This window comes from Somniosus microcephalus, chromosome 23 (genome assembly GCF_052327205.1).
Source record: "Somniosus microcephalus isolate GS21.2 chromosome 23, FLI_Smic_1.0, whole genome shotgun sequence".
In the NCBI taxonomy this organism is placed as follows: Eukaryota; Metazoa; Chordata; class Chondrichthyes; order Squaliformes; family Somniosidae; genus Somniosus; species Somniosus microcephalus.
The window spans coordinates 18281702-18300545 of NC_141009.1; the positions used below are offsets into that span (position 1 = coordinate 18281702).

The 18844-nt window shown below is 43.6% G+C and overlaps 1 protein-coding gene across 2 annotated transcripts in view; it reads left to right on the forward strand.

Moving 5' to 3' along the window:
* The window catches only part of cfap77 (cilia and flagella associated protein 77), a 175752-nt gene that overhangs the window by 129999 nt on the left and 26909 nt on the right, over positions 1 to 18844 (forward strand). For both annotated transcript variants that reach the window (XM_085965527.1, XM_085965526.1), the window contains 2 exons: positions 6205 to 6310; positions 13357 to 13458. In XM_085965527.1, coding sequence (XP_085821653.1) covers positions 6205 to 6310; positions 13357 to 13458 — 208 coding nt within the window. The remainder of the gene's footprint in view (positions 1 to 6204; positions 6311 to 13356; positions 13459 to 18844) is intronic.

Genomic DNA, 18844 nt, shown 5'->3' on the forward strand with positions numbered 1-18844 from the left:
AGAAAATGTGGGCCTGGTGAGCTCAGGGAACTCACTGAGAAGACAAGAGAACTCATTTGGAGATGGGACTGCACAGGCAACTGACCAAGACATCGCGGTGCTTCGGTGGCAGGGGACCGAGTGAAAAGTGGAGGCACTGATTAGCCGGCAGTGTCGGACGTCGACGAGAAACCCATTTGCGCAGAAGAAATCTGCCCCCAGGATGGCCTGTGAGACTTTCACCGTGATGAACTCCCAAACAAAACGTTGGCCGCCAAAACTCAACTGGACCCTACACTTTCCGAACGTGCGAATGGCCGCACCATTGGCTGCCTCGGGGGGGGGACCTGACCGCCGGATTGAAGATCTAGCTTTGACGCTGGTAGGATACTGCACTGGGAGCCAGTATCACAGAGAAAACGTCGCCCTGACAGGGAGTCTGTAATGTATAGGAGTTTCCCTGCGGACCCGACGGCCATCGCAACTCCGGCGCATCCCTTAGGCCTTATTGATCTTCTCAGAAACCGCTGGTTTGAGGTAGGTTTTTTTTTGGTGAGAAACTGCAGGGCAGACGGCAATTTCTGGCCTTCGCACCGAAACAAGCGTGGTATGCACACCAGCCTGCAGGAGGAGGAGTCAGATTCGCTCTTGTGGGGGATGGGTGCCTCGTGGCTGCACAAGATTGTTGAGAGACGGTGAATATTTTATCCGCTTCCACGGCAAGTTCAGCACAATCCGTGATCGCGGAATTGGCCAAGGCCGTCTGTACTGGCTCTGGTAGTTGACAGAGAAACAGCTCGCGGAACAGAAAACATTGCGATTCCGAGCCAAAAAGCGTGAGCATTTGGCTCATGAGCTCTGAGGGTTTTGAGTCCTCGAGGCCGGGCATGGAGATAAGTCTGCGAGCGCGCTCCGACTTGACAGACCAAAAATCTGCAGTAAACGTGCTTTTAAAGCTTCGTACTTGCCATCGTTCGGTGGACTCTCGAGGAGGCTGACGACCCGCGAGGCCGTGGCACTGTCGAGGGCGGAGACCATGTAATAATAACGGGTCGAATCCGCTGCTACTCCCCGGATTGCAAATTGGGCTTCCGCCTGGAAAAACCACGCGGCCGGTTGTTGCTCCCAAAATTGCGGCAGTTTGAGGGTGGCCGCGTTCGTGTCCATGATGTAACTTCAACGAAAATTGTTCGAAGAAATCGGGATCACCAATGTAGGAACTGGGGTTCCTAGCCGAAGAATTGAGATCGACTCAGAAAATCAAAAACAATAAAATTTAATGAACAAACGAAGCTGTACAGGAAACTGTAGGATACAATGCAAATAGGTCTGGTCTGCTTGAAAGCCTCTCTGGAAACTGCTATAAGGTTCCAAGCTCAACTGCTAGCAGGTTCCGAGACCTACTGCTAGAAGGTACCGAGCTCTGACGTCATGACGTCATCACGTTCTTCCCGTTGTTGAGAGATCACGTGACGGACAGCATGACGTCATCACGCGGAGTACAGGAAAGAAGCCCTAGTACAGTTAACAGATACATTAAAGGTGCAGCCCCCAGTTGTACTACATTGCTGTAAAAGGAATTATATACAATTGTCCGTAATCCTCTGGTGGTTCCGCCACAGCTGCACATTTGGCCACTCCAATCCTGCCATCTGGAATTCCCTACCCAGTCCCTTCTGCCTTGCCACCTCCCTTCCTGCTTTCAAAAACGTCTGAAAATCTTCCTCTTTGACCATGCTTTCAGTTCCTATCCTAGTTTCTATATTTCTCTCCCCCTTCCCATGCTAGGTGTGCATTGCATATGGTAAAGTGCTTAGAGACACTTTCATGTATGTGAGGAATTCTATGTATAAATGAAAATTGTTGTTAAATGTTCCTTACACACTCGACACAGTGATGTAAGTGGCTTTGTAATATGTTATTGTATCACCTGTGTGTGATAAAGTGACGCATGGGTCTTCCCAGAATCCCAAACAAAAAGGTTTACCTTTTTCATCTATTTTCTCCACGGTCTCTAAATTCTCAGACTGCTTGTCCGACATACAGTTCTGGATGAGCAGAAATTTTCTCCAGTTAAATATTGGGAAGACCGAAGTCATTGTTGTCGGTCCCCGCCACAAACTCCGTTCCCTAGTCACTGACTCCATCCCTCTCCCTAACATCTGTCTGAGGCTGAACCACACTGTTCGCAACCTTGGTGTCATATTTGACCCTGAAATGAGCTTCCGACCACATATCCGCAGCATAACAAAGACCACCTATTTCCAACTCCATAATATCGCCTGTCTCCGCTCTTGCCTCAGCTCATCTACTGCTGAAACCCTCATCCATGCCTTTGTTACCTCTAGACTTGACTATTCCAACGCACTCCTGGCTGGCCTCCCACATTCTACCCTACGTAAACTTGAGGTCATCCAAAACTCGGCTGCCCGTGTCCTAACTCACACCAAGTCCCGTTCACCCATCACCCCTGTGCTCGCTGACTTACATTGGCTCCCGGTTAAGCAGCGCCTCGATTTCAAAATTCTCATCCTTGTTTTCAAATCCCTCCATGGCCTCGCCTCTCCCTATCTCTGTAATCTCGTTCAGCCCCACAACACCCCCCCTCCCCCCCAAGATATCTGCGCTCCTCTAATTCTGCCCTCTTGAGCATCCCTGATTATAATCGCTGAACCATTGGTGGCCGTGTCTTCTGTTGCCTAGGCCCTAAGCTCTGAAATTCCCTGCCTCGCTACCTCTCTTTCCTCCTTTAAGACGCTCCTTAAAACCTACCTCTTTGACCAAGCTTTTGGTCACCTGTCCTAATTTCTCCTTTTGTGGCTCGGTGTCAAATTTTTTGTCTTATAATACTCCTGTGCCGCACCTTGGGACGTTTTACTACATTAAAGGCACTATATAAATACAAGTTGTTGTTGTTATTTTGTTGGAAAGTAAGAACTTACATTTTATATAGCACATTTCATGCCCTTAGGATGTCCTAAAATGCTTCACAGTCAATCAAGTCAGTGCAGTCACTGTTGTAATGTAGGCAAATGTGGCCAATTTGTGCATAGCAAGGTCCCACAAACACCAGTAAGATAGAAGAGCAGATAATCTGTTTCAGTGACATTGGTTGAGGGATAAATGTTGGCCAGTACACTGGGAGAACTCCCCTTCGAATAGTGCCATGGAATCTTTTACATCCACCTGAGGAGGCAGCCGGGGTTTAGCGTCTCAACCAAAAGACGACACCTTGGACAGTACAGCACTCCCTTAGTACTGCACTGCAAATATATGTGGAAAAAATGCCTTTGTCTGAACATGCTGGATAGGGACACGAAAGATATTGGTTGAAAAATCCAATCTCCATGATTACTAAGTCTATTATTTCTGGAGTGTGTTAAAAGAACAGGACCTTCAGTGTTTTCAAACAAAGATTTCACCTTGCCCCAAAATAAATTTTATTGTTAAAGTCATTGCAGACTCAATCTATCTTCCACCACCATCTTTGATATGATTCCTGCTGTTAATATAACAAGAATATTCTCATGTACTGAACATCTGTAGACTGAAATTTCTTCCTTGACAGAAAGGAATATCTATCTGATGACACAAGCAGCTGATATCAATGGATCCACAGTAGTTGTGCTGCATCATAATAACTGCTTCAATAGTGCGCACAGATCTGTTTGGAAATACAACTTAGTAACACATTATTGCACACCCCTAATGAATGTTTTAACCTCTGTTTTAAGATTTTCCCATAAACCACAAACAATTAAAAGGCCCGCTGGCCCTCCCCCCCCCCCCTAATTAGTCACAGTATCCTGTTCATGTGTGTATTGCTAAGTACTTCAATTACCATCCTGCTACTGTCCTTGTTAGTACAGACAGACTGGGCCAGAAGGGAACAATTAACTGAATAGAAGCGTGCAGTGTGCAGGTGGAAACCTGTATTGTGTACCTGGCCCCAGAGAGACAGTGTTACAACATTGCACACTCTCCCAGCTGTGAGTCAGATAGAATGGACCGTGGATAGATTTGGAGTTTCTCCATGCAGGTACTAAAGGTGAATGCTTGTTAGTGGTTCTATCTGCTGCAGTAATGGTGACTTTTCGCTATTCAAATAAGAAAAACACATTAATTCCTTGAGCCCCTTGCATTTTGCAAAATATGCGCATACATTTTTCTAATATACATCTGCAAAAAAGATTTTCTGCAAATCTATACTAGTGAATAAAACAGTAGAATTACAGAAGTGTACTGAACCATAAAACATTTTTTAATCCATTAATTAGCTTTTTATGTTTATTCAGAGTACATTAACTGATTTTCTTTTTGGTCCAGATTACATCTATCATTTATGAAGGGTTTTAACTCTGTATTTACATTTTTTAAGAAACGCAGCAAATAAATCTCCAAAGCAATCACTGTACAGCGGAATTTCTGACCATCGCAAAACTAAAGGTTCACTTTCAATGGTTGAAGCTCAAGACCAAACGCGATATATACTCGGGTGTTTCTAGTAATTGACTGCAGATTATCACTCAATAAATTTGTAATAATTATGCTACAATCATTGGTCCTCCAGTGAGCAAGCTATCAACTGCATAGAATATCTTTGCCCACACTGTCCACCACACCATCCACCCAGACCCATCTATTGGGGAAAATGGGACTAGAATAGACAGGGCTTGATGGCTGGCGCAGACACGATGGGCCGAAGGGCCTCTATCTGTGCTGTATAACTCTATCTATGACTCTATTGCATATGTGACCCTGCCAAATACACTGTCCAATCTCACCCTACAAGCATACCCCTATGAAATCTACTAGTATTATTTTAGAACAATAAGGATTACCCTGGAGTAGTTTCAGGCATGTAATCTCACTTCTGAGTTCAGTTGGCAGTTTATAAATCATTCAGGTTGTACCAGTTTATGCATCATCCAGGGCTCTTGATGAGAATACTGCCTCACAATCACTCCCAGATATCTATTATCCTCAATACAATACATATCACACGGTGTATTTCCTAGTAATAAATGTTATTTCTCAGCAAACCAGCAGTAATCACATTATAGTGCTCAATTTTCTTGTATGAGCGACATAATGCAATAAGGAAATGGGAGGAAAAAGCAAGTTGTTGTCCACACAAACAGCTGCTTCTGGGACAGAATATCTGATCAAAGGTAAAATGACCCATCCCCACCACCCCATCCAATATACATACACAGAAAAGATAAACAGTATGCAGCATAAAATCAGTGGAAAGTAGCAGGAGGTAATTCCAAGGCTGTAGCCTAATCTTGGGACTTCAGGGACCAATGGCAGCTGAAGCTTCTCTCTCGTCATTTATATTATCTAAATTCCTTGCCTTGTATCAGTTCTATATACTTATTGTGAAGTCATTTTAAATCAGCTTAACAGCAATTATGAGTTGTTTTTTAAATTTGGGTAAAGAGTGATCCAAAAACTATTAATTTATTTTAGATAAGAAAAGAAAATTTAAAGTTGGAAAAATATCAGACCTTTTTAGAAACTTAAGCAATGTTTCTAATGAGCACAATTGGAAGAACTGAAGAGATAAATAAATACATTTATAGAGTTTAATCACCTCAAAGTGCTTCACACAATGAATTATTTGTGACGTGTAGTAACTGTTGTTATGTGGGCAAAATATTGTTGTACATAGTGATGTTATGTAACACCACAAAGTTACAAAGTATTATAAAGTATTTACAGCGCAGAAACAGGCCATTTGGCCCAACAGGTCTATGCCGGAGTTTATGCTCCACACGAGCCTCCTTCCACACCTCTTCATCTAACCCCATCAACATATCCTTCTATTCCTTTCTCCCTCATGTGTTATCTAGCTTCCCCTTGAATGCATCTATGCTATTCACCTCAACTACTCCCTGTGGTAGCGAATTCCACATTCTAACCGCTCTCTGGGCAAAGAAGTTTCTCCTGAATTCCCTATTGGATTTATTAGCGACGATCTTATATTTATGGCGCCTAGTTCTGGTCTCGCCCACAAGTGGAAACATCTTCTCTATGTCTACCCTAGCAAACCCTTTCATAATCTATTGCAAGAGTTTTCCATTGATAGATAACTCTTGCCTACTGTTTTTTCACAAAGCAGACAAATTCTAACCTCACTTTTCTCATCGTCAGGCAAAAAAATTGTTGTAGAATAATAGCCAACTTAAGGTGCTTATTGACTTCTAACATTGTTTTCCCCAGGCCCTCGACTCCTATGTTTGACCTGTTGGAGCATAAATTCCAGCAGCAATGGATAGAGGAGCAGAAAGCGAGAGACCACACGAAGAAGAAGAAAAAGGCCCATCAGGTTTGTTTGCAGCCTAAGTATAAATGCATTGTATAACGGACACCACTGCAGGGCTTCTCCTACCAAGAGCTAGACTGAGACCCAGTCGAAACAGGCCTGGGAGACGTTGCTCTCCTTTTGGAGCACATTGCAATATTGACTAGCTCCATATGGAAGTGTGTATAGCAATGGGAACTTAGAATTTAAGTTTGCTTTTCTGTTACTTGAATACATCTTGTCAGGGATTACTATTATCTACCGCACTGCCTTTGTCAGTTTTATCTCCTTCTATATCATGGAGACCAATAAGAGGCATGTCTGTTTTATATATAGATGAATTTTGTTGAATTGTCGGACCAATATAAATAATAAATCCTGTTCTGATTTCATGGATGGTCAAAAAATGTTTTTCAAAATTATAATTTACCCCCTGGATACAGGAGGTATGTGAAAACAAGACGTTTTTTCAGTCAGTAGAAATACAGGAAACTTTGTGTTATCCAGAGGCTAACTGTCCGGAATGCTCGAGCCACCGGCAAAAATCAGGAGCCGTTTTCGTTAGGTTTTTTTTCTTCTCGTTTTTTTCCTCAACAGTCAAGCTCTGCAAGGTCTGCTGAAGCTGTTGCTAAGCTACAGAGATGCTACAGAGACGCTTGGACTGTTTAGAAGCTGTTGCTAAGCAACAGGGTTTGTTGACAGATACGGAGCTCAAAAGCTTCCGTATCTTTCAACATTAGCGCTGGTTTGTCCGGCAGTTTTGAGGGAATGGCAACAGCTCGGTCCCGTCGGTGCCGGATAGCACAAAGTTTCCTATAGTTGCATAATTTCTCCCATATTATGAAGTAAAATAGCTACTTGGTAGAGTTTCTGGGACAATGAGTATTTTTGACCTTCCCATACCTATGATGTCCTTTTCACGCTGGAAATTGTAATCTAGATAAGACTTCATTGACTCTAATGTCTGCTCGTGAGGGTCACTTCCTCCCACATTACTTTCCTTTTATACACTCAAAATGGTAAAAAGTAGGAGTGACCAATAAAGCGGGAATAAAGTGTGCCAGTTTTTTTCCCAATATAGATAATTTGGGGATTTTGATTGTTCTGTCCCTTAGAAAAAAATGGTGCCGAACATGGACCAAGGGACAACATATCTCACTGCGCATCCACACCACCATTGTTCATTAGATTACCACCTTTGTGATGGGTGACTGGCAATACAGCTGTAGCCGAAGCCAGTGGTAGATGTTTATAAAATGCTGATGGCCTAGTCCCTCACTACAGCACTGTGTAATCCTGGTGACAATGCTTCCATTGTCCTTGCAGTCTGATTCGAGGAAGAGACAGGTTAAATCCTTGGCAGTCTACTGCAAGTGTAAACATTTTCCTTGGCGATGTTAGCAAGCTGATTGATTTGGAATCCAATCCCAGATAGTGCAAAGTGGTATAGTGCGTGTGTGTGCGTATCTGTGTCTGTGTGTTCCTTGATGGCCTATGTTCCAGTTAGCAGATCAGCTCTTTGGATTTACAAATACCCACATTTGTAGACTCCGAAGCCTATGAAAACCTGATACTGTCCCTGAACTGGAAGTATTAGTGGATGGGGGAAACCATGATTTTCCTCCATGGTAATGTTTCACTTTGGTGTTGAGCAGATAATTAGATTTTTTTATTGGTTACATTCTGGAGATGTTTAGGTCAGAATTGCAACCGCTGTGTCATAGGCAAAGAAAGGGCTGGAAATCATGCTGAGCATGCTGAGCAGGGCCTGACTTACAACGAGGGATATTTCTTTGTTAACCACCCCAGAAAGCTGATTACACTGCTGGAACCCTGCCAAGTTACGAACACGACTCCAGCTGTTTCAAGAGAAGAGCTTTTTTTTTTAAAATTTGAAATTTATGGTGTATTTAGAAAACAAAGAGATGAGCTGTTAATTCCGACAAATCACCCCCAATTAAACTATTCTGCCATTTATTGGAACCAATTACTGCCCAGGAAAATATATTTTACCTCCAGATAACAGTTACCAGGTAAGGCAAGAAATCATATCAAAAATCTGTCAGTCAACACTGCTAAGAGGAGAATTATTTCTGCCAGAACGCACTTTTAGCTAAGTTTTACTCAATTATGACATAGAAACATAGAAGATAGGAGCAGGAGTAGGCTATTCAGCCCCTCGAGCCTGCTCCGCCATTCAGTGAGATCATGACTGATCATCCAAACTCAGTACCCTGTCCCTGCCTTCTCCCCATACCCCTTGATCCCTTTAGCCTTAAGAAATATATCCAACTCCTTCTTGAATATATTTAATAAATTGGCCTCAACTGCCTTCTGTGGTAGAGAATTCCACAGGTTCACCACTCTCTGGGTGAAGAAATTCCTTCTCATCTCTGTCCTAAATAGCTTACCCCTTATCTTTAGACTGTGACCCCTGGTTCTGGACTCCCCCGCCATCAGGAACATCCTTCCTGCATCTAGTCTGTCTAGTCCTGTTAGAATTTTATAAGTTTCAATGAGATCCCCTCTCATTCTTCTAAACTCCAGCGAGTATAAGCCCAATCGACCCAATCTCTCCTCATACGTCATTCCTGCCATCCCAGGTATCAGTCTGGTGAATCTTCGCTGCACTCCCTCCATGGCAAGAACATCCTTCCTCAGATAAGGTGACCAAAACTGCACACAATACTCAAGGTGTGGTCTCACCAAGGCCCTGTACAACTGCAGCAAGACATCCTTGTTCCGGTACTTGAATCCTCTCGCTATGAAGGCCAACATACCAAGACAGTACCTTACCCCCAATCTCATGTGCTTTAACTTTACACGTTAATCTCTTATGCGGGACCTTATCGAAAGCCTTCTGCAAGTCCAAATACACCACATCCACTGGTTCTCCCTTATCTATCCTACCAGTTACATCCTCAAAAAATTCCAGTAGATTAGTCAAGCATGATTTACCTTTTGTAAATCCATGTTGACTTTGTCCAATCCTGTCACTGTTTTCCAAGTGTGCTGCTATTACATCTTTTATAATGGACTCTAGCATTTTCCCCACTACCGATGTCAGACTTACCAGTCTAGAATTCCCCGTTTTCTTTCTACCACCCTTCTTAAATAGTGGGGTAACATTAGCTACCCTCCAATCCATGGGAACTGTTCCAGAGTCTATAGAATTTTGGAAGATGACCAGCAATGCATCTACTATTTCTAGGGCCTCTTCCTTAACTACCATACAATGTAGATTATTAGGCCCTGGGGATTTATTGGCCTTCAATCCCGTCAATTTCCCTAACACTATTTCCCTACAAATACTGATTTCATTCAATTCCTCCCTCTCATTAGATCCTATGTTCTCCGACATCTCTGGGAGGTTATTTGTGTCCTCCTTTGTGAAGACAGAACCAAAGTATGTATTTAATTGGTCTGTCATGTCTTTGTTCCCCATTATAAATTCCCCTGATTCTGACTGCAAGGGACCTACGCTTGACTTCACCAATCTTTTTCTCTTCACATATCTATAGATGGGTACCCGCCCCCAAAATTCTGCCATTTTCCCGGCAGTCCTGCCTCCAAACCCGCCTCCCCAGGGCTGGCAAAATCGCCATCTAAATATTCCTCCTTTAAGTTTGAAAAATAAAGTTTCAACTCATTTAACCATCATTCATGCACATTACCAGCAGCATGTTTAAGAACAAGCAATTGGGGAAGTTTTTCAATTTTTAACGAGACTTATGCTGATGCCATAAAAATACATTAAAAGAAACAGAAAATACAGTGCGGGTCTCAGCGGGGTTACAATTTTTTTAAATGCTCAAAAACATTGCAATAGAACACCAGAAATATGATTGTTTTCTGCTGTGCTTGAAAATCTGGTCGTAATTGAAGACAGTCTCTGAGCAAGCGCAATTTCAGGAAACTCGGAGATGTGTTTGGCTGGAGAGATCAATAGACAATCCTAAAAGATTGAGGAGATTTGGGCATATTGTACTTAAGCATGTAACTCACTTACGCCCAAAATTGCTTGATCTTTTAGGCCATTTATTTGGTTTGTGTGTGTCTCTGGGTACAAATACACAGGAAATTCCAGGCCCTGATATCTAGGATGATTTTTTGGTCTTCACACTTTCACATCACATTTTAAGTGTCACACTCAAATATCTTCGGGTGACCATATTTTCTCAACTGAATCCGGGGACACACAGGGTGGGAGCACAGCAAAGTAGCCAGGACGGATTTCAAGAAAACTTTGTAGCTTCTGCTAGTGGAATACGCGTAGAGACAACAGCATTTTCGCCTTCCACCAAATCTCGAATCTTGCATGTGTTCTGGCAATAGTGGTATACCATCTATATTCGTCTCTGAATACCCTGGGGGAGAAATTGAGTATAGCCCCGTTTGGGGCGCCATCCTCACCAGGGCGCTAAAAGTAGCGCCCCGGAAACATTTGCACCCACCCACCGGAAATTGAGTGGTTGCGCCCCAAAGGGAAGCGCGGTGCTACTGGAGGCGCCCCGCATCCTTCTTGGGGCGCTGCGAGTGAATATCGTGGCGCTGCGGCACGCTGCGGCACGTCGCGCTGTGGTATTGCAGGCCTTCCTCCCCTTCTTAAAGGGGAGGGGCCTTGTGCAGCGCGATCTGGGGCCCAGCTGGGCCCCTGAGGATCGGGAGTGCAGGCAAAAGAGCCCGGCACCGAAGAGAAGTGCCGGGCTTTTGGAACGCAGCCGACACTCCGCGGGGGGGTTCAGGAGGCCGGGGACGGGAGCGCAGGCAGGTGCTGGCAGGCGGCCAACAACAAAAATGGCCGCCCCGCACCTCGCCTTTAATTTGCGCCTCCTCGGCCGTAGGTAGGCCCCCCTGAACCGGTCGGACATAGCGTCTGGCGGTAAATCAAGGGGCGCTGCCGAATATCGCGGCCGGGGTGTCAGTGGGGTGCTCCGCACACCAATGATGTCATCGGCAGCGCTGCAGCGCTAACGGTTAGCGCCACCACTAACGTCCCGCAGAGTTTAGCGGGAGGCGTGGGCAGTGCCGCGCCCAGGCGCCAGTGGCTTGCGACCCACTTAGCGCCCTCTTAAGGCGCTAACGGGTGGCGCAACCTACTGAATTTCTCCCCCCCCAACTTTTAACTTTTCAATTTTCTCAAATTTCTCAAATCTGTTCCAAACAGACTGAGATTTTCCATTCAAGGTGTGAAACACCCTCTGTCTCAAAAGGTTTCAGAAGCCTCTTCCTGGTGGGAGAATTTAAAGCTTGCCTTATTCATTAAAAAAACACGATGCACCATACTGATCTCTGGCAAAGTAAATCCACTCACCCACCCGCTCTCGTGCGCAGTTTAAAGGTTCCGCCCTCCGGTCAATCACTACTGGCCAAAACACAAGGTCAGGTGACTAAATCCCTCAGAGTGCAGTGCGGCACGAGCCATCGATGGGGCCTTTTCTCCACCACGCTGCATTGTGGGAAGGCGGGGCCACCATCGTCATCTCCGTTCAACCGGCTCCTGGAATCTGTTCCTGAGCTCAAACTGGGCACGAATGGGACGAGATGATTATTTTTGGGTAAACTGGAAAAATTCAAAGATAAAATCCAACTCCTGCCAACCAGTGGATCAATGAATATGGCTCTATTCGGGGATGAGTTTCCTGAACCGGGGACTCTGCCAAGGACGTTGTTTGGCCAGGGACACAGTACCGAACCCGGGGACTGTCCCCGGAAAAAGGGGACGTATGGTCAGCCTAAAATATCTGTGTTAGACTTAGGAACCAGAATCTTTGGAAACTCTCAGAGAACTTACCAATTCACACTTCAAAACAAAGGCAGTCATTTGACATGAGCCAGAATGTCTGTAACCTCTGAATGACTGTACAAATCACACTTATAACATGCCAAAGCTGTGGCTTTAAACCTCAAGAGCAAACTTTAAAAGCTCAAGAGCAACTCGAGCAAAATACAAGATCAAAATCTCAAACTCTAGTGTTTATTTAACAGCAATTAGACTTTGTAGCTCTAAAGGCTATAACTTAGCAGCGGGATAATAAATTCTACATTATGTGACATCATTTTGGATTAGAAATTGGGCTGCGTAGCACCTGTTTATAGGGTGCTACGCGACCTACTACGGCCCCAAAATGGCGGGCAGGAAGTGAGCAAAAGGCAAAGGGTAAAGGCAAACAAAAGCGTCCTTTACCCACGCCTGAAGCAGGCGTTAGAACCTTTGCATATGCAAATATGGGGTCTGATGCCTACTTGAGGTCCATGCTCCAACATTGGTTTGCCCTGAGGCAGCCAGTGTCATTGCAAGCTGCACTCAGGGAAACTAACTCTATGGAATACCTGCAACAAAGAAGATAAGTAACTTAAGTAAGATTTCTATATAGAAAATTCTCTCCCCTCCCATGCACTATTCCATCACCAAGCACCAAACTGCTGTTAGGACTTTATCAGTGTTAGCTTGTAACTGATCCACAGGTGAGAATGAAAAGAGCTGTTTGGGATGATAACATCAAATTTTTCCTTCTGTGTAAAATGGCTTTCCTCAGTTACCACCCCTAATAGCACGGCTCAAATTGACATCAGGTTGAGTGGGAAACTGAGGGAATGCAAACTCACAACCTGCACCCATATGGGTCAGCACATTAGTACACCAATGCACTATGCTGCTGGAGTGGACTCACGTTTACTACGCTTGACTATGTACCAGTTAAAAAAAAATCGTAACTGGAAGATATCATCATTGCATATCAGGTTACTATCCATACACTCTGCTAGATCCTCATCATAACTATGTATCAAAAACATGAATTTTGCAAGCCAGGAAATTCAACTGATTTAGTCTATGTAGAACATGTGTTTATATCCATTGCACTATGATAGAACGTCTTAATCAGGATACATGTATCCTGTAGAAATGTTGAATAAGAAAGAACATACTTATGCATTGAATGAGATTGAATTGACACAACATTGGTTCAACACTGTTCTGCATTGAACAAACACAACAGTTGAGCTTGGTTTGATGGTGATGTTTCTAATTCCAGTAGTTTTCATGTATCTAAATTTTGTGTTTGTAGGTCACCCTTATAAAGAATTATCAAACTCGCGCAGCAGTGTTGAGCAAAGCCGTGCCACATGTGGACCCTCCACCGATAGTGCACCCACTGCGCTATCAAAAGGTGAGATGGTTACTTTTTGTGTTTGCTTTTTTAAAAAAAACCTGCTATGCCTGTTACTCAATACTTCTCTCTTTGGTGATGCAGTGAGTTAGAGAATGGACTAACATATGAGCCTCATTTCCACTACAACCTAGAGAAATTGGGATGACAGTTCCTGTTAAAGGGATCTATGTGATATGTCCAGTACCAACCCAGTATCGGTACATTGAGTCCTAAGCATAAAGCTGCCTATAAACCAGCACCTATTTATAGATGTTTATATGAAGATGCTGTAAATTGATTTGTTGAACTATTTTAAAATATTAATTACAATTATTAATTATTTATATCATTGGTAGCTTTGCTAACAAGTAGTCCAGGAACTCAAGTGTGTTTTTTGATGTTTACCATGGTTCCTCTGCAGTCTAATTGTGACAGCAGTTCACTCATCACTGTAATACAGGAAATTTACTGAAGCATTCGATCACATGACTCACACAAGGTACAAATATTACACACCTTACTGATACTGAAAGATACAAGCCTCACAGATATGTTGAGGCTTCACTTACCTGACCCCGCCCCCCCACCCGCCTCTCCAGCCTCCTGGCCTTCCCCATTGCCTCTGATCCAGACCCCCAGCTTCCTTTCCTCCCCCGCTGGCCTCTGATCCCGACCCCCGGCCTCCTATCCTCCCCGCTCCCACAGTCACTGATCCCGACCCCCGGTCTCCTATCCTCCCCATCCCCATGGAGACTGACCCTGACCCCCATCCTCCTATCCTCCCCCACTAGCTTCTGATCCTGACCCCCGGCCTCCTATCCACCCCCGCGGTCTCTGATCCTGACCCCAGGCTTCATTACCTGAGAGTCGCTGCGACACTAGTCACAACCCAATCTGGGCTTCCTCTTTGCCAGCTGGCGGTTCGTGCCACGCTGGCTCCATTGAAAGGAGGCCCGAGACCCAATATTGGGGACACCTCGAGCCTCACCATTCAGGTGCCGGGTACGTACCCAAATTTCTACCCCATATTCTTCCCCTTCTATGGTGAATTTCTAGTTCTTGCTGAACTATAAATTGCTGTCATTGACATATCGCTGTACCAGGAAGCTTTTTCTCATCATCAAATCTCCAGTGACCAGCACCTTGAACAGCTATTATTCAGTATGCTCTAGGGCTAACTGATTCCAACTTCCATACCTGAACTCAGCATCAAAGCACATCATAACTGTCTGCATCCAGAGTTGGCGCAAATATCAGTCCTCCTCAGCAACATAAAACACCTTAATCCCAACAACAGTTCGCTAAGAATTTTTATTTAATGGCTTAAACTTTATAAAAGGCTGAATTAATTGAAGTATTTTCATTATTGATGCTTTTTTCCCTACCTCGCCGGTTGCTATTTAAAGAATCATAAGAATTTTACAAAGAATCATAAGAATTTTACAGCACAGAAGGCAACCATTCGGACCATCACACCTGTGCCACCTCTCATAAAGAGTTATCCAACTAATTCAATTCCCTCTTCTTTCCCATATCCTTAAAAAAAAAAAAAATTCCAACTATTTATCCTTCACTTTTAACCATAAATCCCACCTTCAATGCCGTCATCCCCACCAGGTTACTCTCCGTCTCCCACTCTTACTATTCCCCTGGTATAGTTCCCACCTTCACACCTTAAAGTTAGAGGGTCACACACCTGCCTTAGAACTGGTCTTGTTATCCACTACCCGTCCTGACTCAATAATGTCAAGCATTACCATACCTCCTCCATTCCACAGCCAAAACTTCCTCCGACCCCAAGATAATCCTAGAGAACAAGGACACCACACAACTCCTTTTCTCTATGACACATCACCTCCTCAAAACCTCTTCCTCACCCCCTCCAGCATCACTTCTGACTCCAAGAGTGAGGATCTCATGAATTTCTTCAAGTCCAAGATTGAGACCACCTGTGCAGATCCCTCCTCCACCCCCTTGTTATTGACCTTAGTCCCTCACTTACTTTAGTTCTGACCCTGAGAGACACTGAAAGTTCTTCCCTACCTCCCCCTCCACTCTCGGCAAGCCCTTCTCTTCCACAAGACCCACCTCCTGATCTCTCACCATCCAACCAAGCCTTCTTAGTCGACCTGAAACGTTAACTCTGTTCAGATGCTGCCAGACCTGCTGAGTATTTTCAGCATTTTCTGCTTCTTTGGGGTTGATTTTCAGTGTGCCGTGAGGCGGGCTTTTAGGCATGCGGGGGGCAAAAATCCCGAATTCGGGGGTCCCGACACCATCCCGCCCAAAACCCGCCTCCATGTAAGTTTCAAAGGAGGCGGGTACCCGCCCCGCACTGGGACCCGCCGACCCGAGACGGGAAGGGATTAGTGCCAATTAACTGCCTGTTAACAGGTAGTTAACAGGCAGTTTTTAGCCTAATCCCTATTTTGAAGGTTGTCGTGTGGGATTCCCGATGGCTCCAAACCACGCCAAGTTAGAGGAGTCAGACCGTCGGGTTAAAGGACTTGGAGGGGTCGAGATGTCGGTGTTCAGGTGAGTGATGGGTGCATGAGTGCAAAGGTAAGTGTGTTTGGTGTGTCTAAAGTGTGTAAAGAAGTTTAAATTACCTGTACTTACCTTTTCAGCCTTCCTTCCTCTAGGTTTCGGGAGTCCATCATTTAGCCGGCACAGAAAGCAGAATGGCTGCGATCTGTCAAAAGTGACAGCCTGCAGCTTTCAGTGCCGGCGAGATTTCTAACTGAGTCTGCGTAGAAGGACTCAGGTTAGAAGTAAGACTGTCAGTGTTTGACAGCTTCAAACAGCTGTGAAACACTGATATTTCATCTGTCAAAACGTCTTGACAGATGAAATTTCAGTCTGTGACGTCACCTGTTGCCGGGTGGCCCTTAATTGGCCTGCTGAGCCCGCTGGGCGGGCTCAACAAGGTCAATCAAGTTAAAATCGCGTGGATTGGCCGCATCTCGATGGAGGCGGGACTAAACCCCGAAAGTTGTAGTCCCGCCTCCTTCCCGACTTCTGAATGAAAATCACCCCCTTAGTCTCTATCCTTGTCAGCATGGTAAATGGCTTCCTTAGCTCAAGCACTATCCCTCTTCTTTTTAAAACTTATCATTGTACCCCTCTCAAAAAGTCCATCTATCCTCTTTAATGCCAGCCCACCTCCAGCAATGTTTTTCTCTCCAAGGTCCTTGAACCATGTCATTTTTCCCCCAGCTCCATGTCCACCTCACCCACAACTCTATCTGCATTTTGCCTTGCTCACAGCACTGAAATTGCCCTGGTCAAAGTCACTAATGCTAACTTCTGTGCCTGCAGCCCATTATCACACCTTGTCCTCCTCAACCTCACAGCTGCATTCAACAGATATTTCATCAAGATAATATCCAGGGCTCTGCTTACATGTGTTGCCTATACACACACACAAATAAAATTATACTTTGTTAAATTATATTGCATTGAATTGAGTTTTACTCTGCATTCAATCTCTGGGAGTGTCTACATGGATAAAGGAATGGATGATGGTTCAAATAAAAAACAATTAAAGCTAATTGGATCAAAATATTTAAGTGCATCAACTCTGACTAGAATACTCCAAAATACCATGCATTCTTTATGGTTTTCCATTGTTACAGAGACCCTGTAAAATACTCAGACTAGAACATGCATTTCTGTAATGGTGTTAGAGGGGACATCGACTTTATATTTTATAATGAACCATCAAACTATATCAGGAAATTAAAACCCGCCCCAAGCTTTTGACCTATGGAGTTTCTTAGGGAACAGGAAAATTATGTTCCCTTAATCTACAAAATTGTAACCAATTATGTCAGGTCAGCCAAGGTAATATATAGAAGTTTCGTTATGGTACCTGGTGCTATTTACACAGCTGATGAAAAATTATTTCACAAACCTCTGGAGGTCACAGGTGTTTCACTGCATCAAATATTCAGCTTACTTTAAAAATTAACAAATCTTGTTTAACATTTCAAAAAAGTACTCACAGCACACTGCAGCAGAAGAAAATGGTGAAATAAGTATAAATGTGCCCAGTGTTTAAAGAAATTTCTCAAATTAAATCTGATCAGCTTGTATTTTATTTCTACACTACTCAGTCCAGCCTATTAATTGTGATGTGTTTACATTGTGTATCAGGGATCAGAACCAATATCTTTTGTTTTAAAGATATATGTCATATCATTTAAATTCCCTATACTATCACTGTGGGTTCGACTGTGGCAAAGCAGCAATTTCCATTAGGGAGAACAAAAGTACTGCTGACATATTTTGAGCCATTTGGGAATGTTTGCATGACAACTTCAGTTACTGTTTTATTTCTCAATGTTTGAATGAGATGGAAACTCAAGCAGTGAGTATCATTGTTCAGTACTGTCTGTTGAATATGTTCCAAATAGTCAGTCAAAAATTGTATTTTAAGGGCTGCTTTGCAAAGCTCTGTTAGTCCTTTACCCACCCTGATAACATCACCAAAGGGATCTCTTTCTGTGAATATTAAGTACTTACCACTGGATGGCTCCCAAGTTTTTATGTTTTAATCAAGGTTAGGTGGTAGGAAAGGTAACAAAAAAAACAGCCCTCGGTTGGTCTGAGAATAGACTGGCATCAGTGGTAGCAAAGGGATCCCCATAGCAGACATCACTGGACTGCAGCTAGTCCACTGATTGAACAAATAGAGGACAAACAGCAACATGGAGGCGTTCATAGAATGTGCTTTCAAATTTTAAAATAAATGTTCATGTTTTCTTTTGTAAAACAATAACTACATGAATGGGATGCATCTAGGAATACACACTTAGCATTCAGAGAAACCATATGAGTTTCCTTCACTTTTAATTCTGGCTGAACAAAATGCAGGGACCATATTTCTCTTGGTTATTCATTTGTTTTATCCTGGGTGTGTTGCATTTATTTACGTAGAGTGTGATGGCTACATAGGGATAGCCTGCCTTGTATTACAAAGCATTAATTCATGTAGGAGTTGAGAAAATACAAGTGTGTTCATTCTGTTTAATGTACAGGAGTATAGGGATTTCTTACCTTAGCGTGTGTTTGGTTTACCAGTTTTGCTTTTTGCTGGCGGGATGTTATCGAGGGCAGCAACAGAGGCTTGCCTCTTGGTTCATGTCATCAGAGCAGAAGTGTTATATATTATAGTATTGTGCCTCATAATTTTACTGCATCAGTCAGTAAAATAATTCTGATATCCCTTCTGGTCTAATGATGTGAAGTGAGAGGTGAACCTCTGTTGTCATAAATATATAAATCTCAAGCCTATCAGGTAATACTATAAACTGCAAAAGCAATACTTGAATGCTTTAGAATGGTGATAAAAAACCCAACATTAGATTACAGCCTTAAATTATTCCTTAGCACATATCATTCT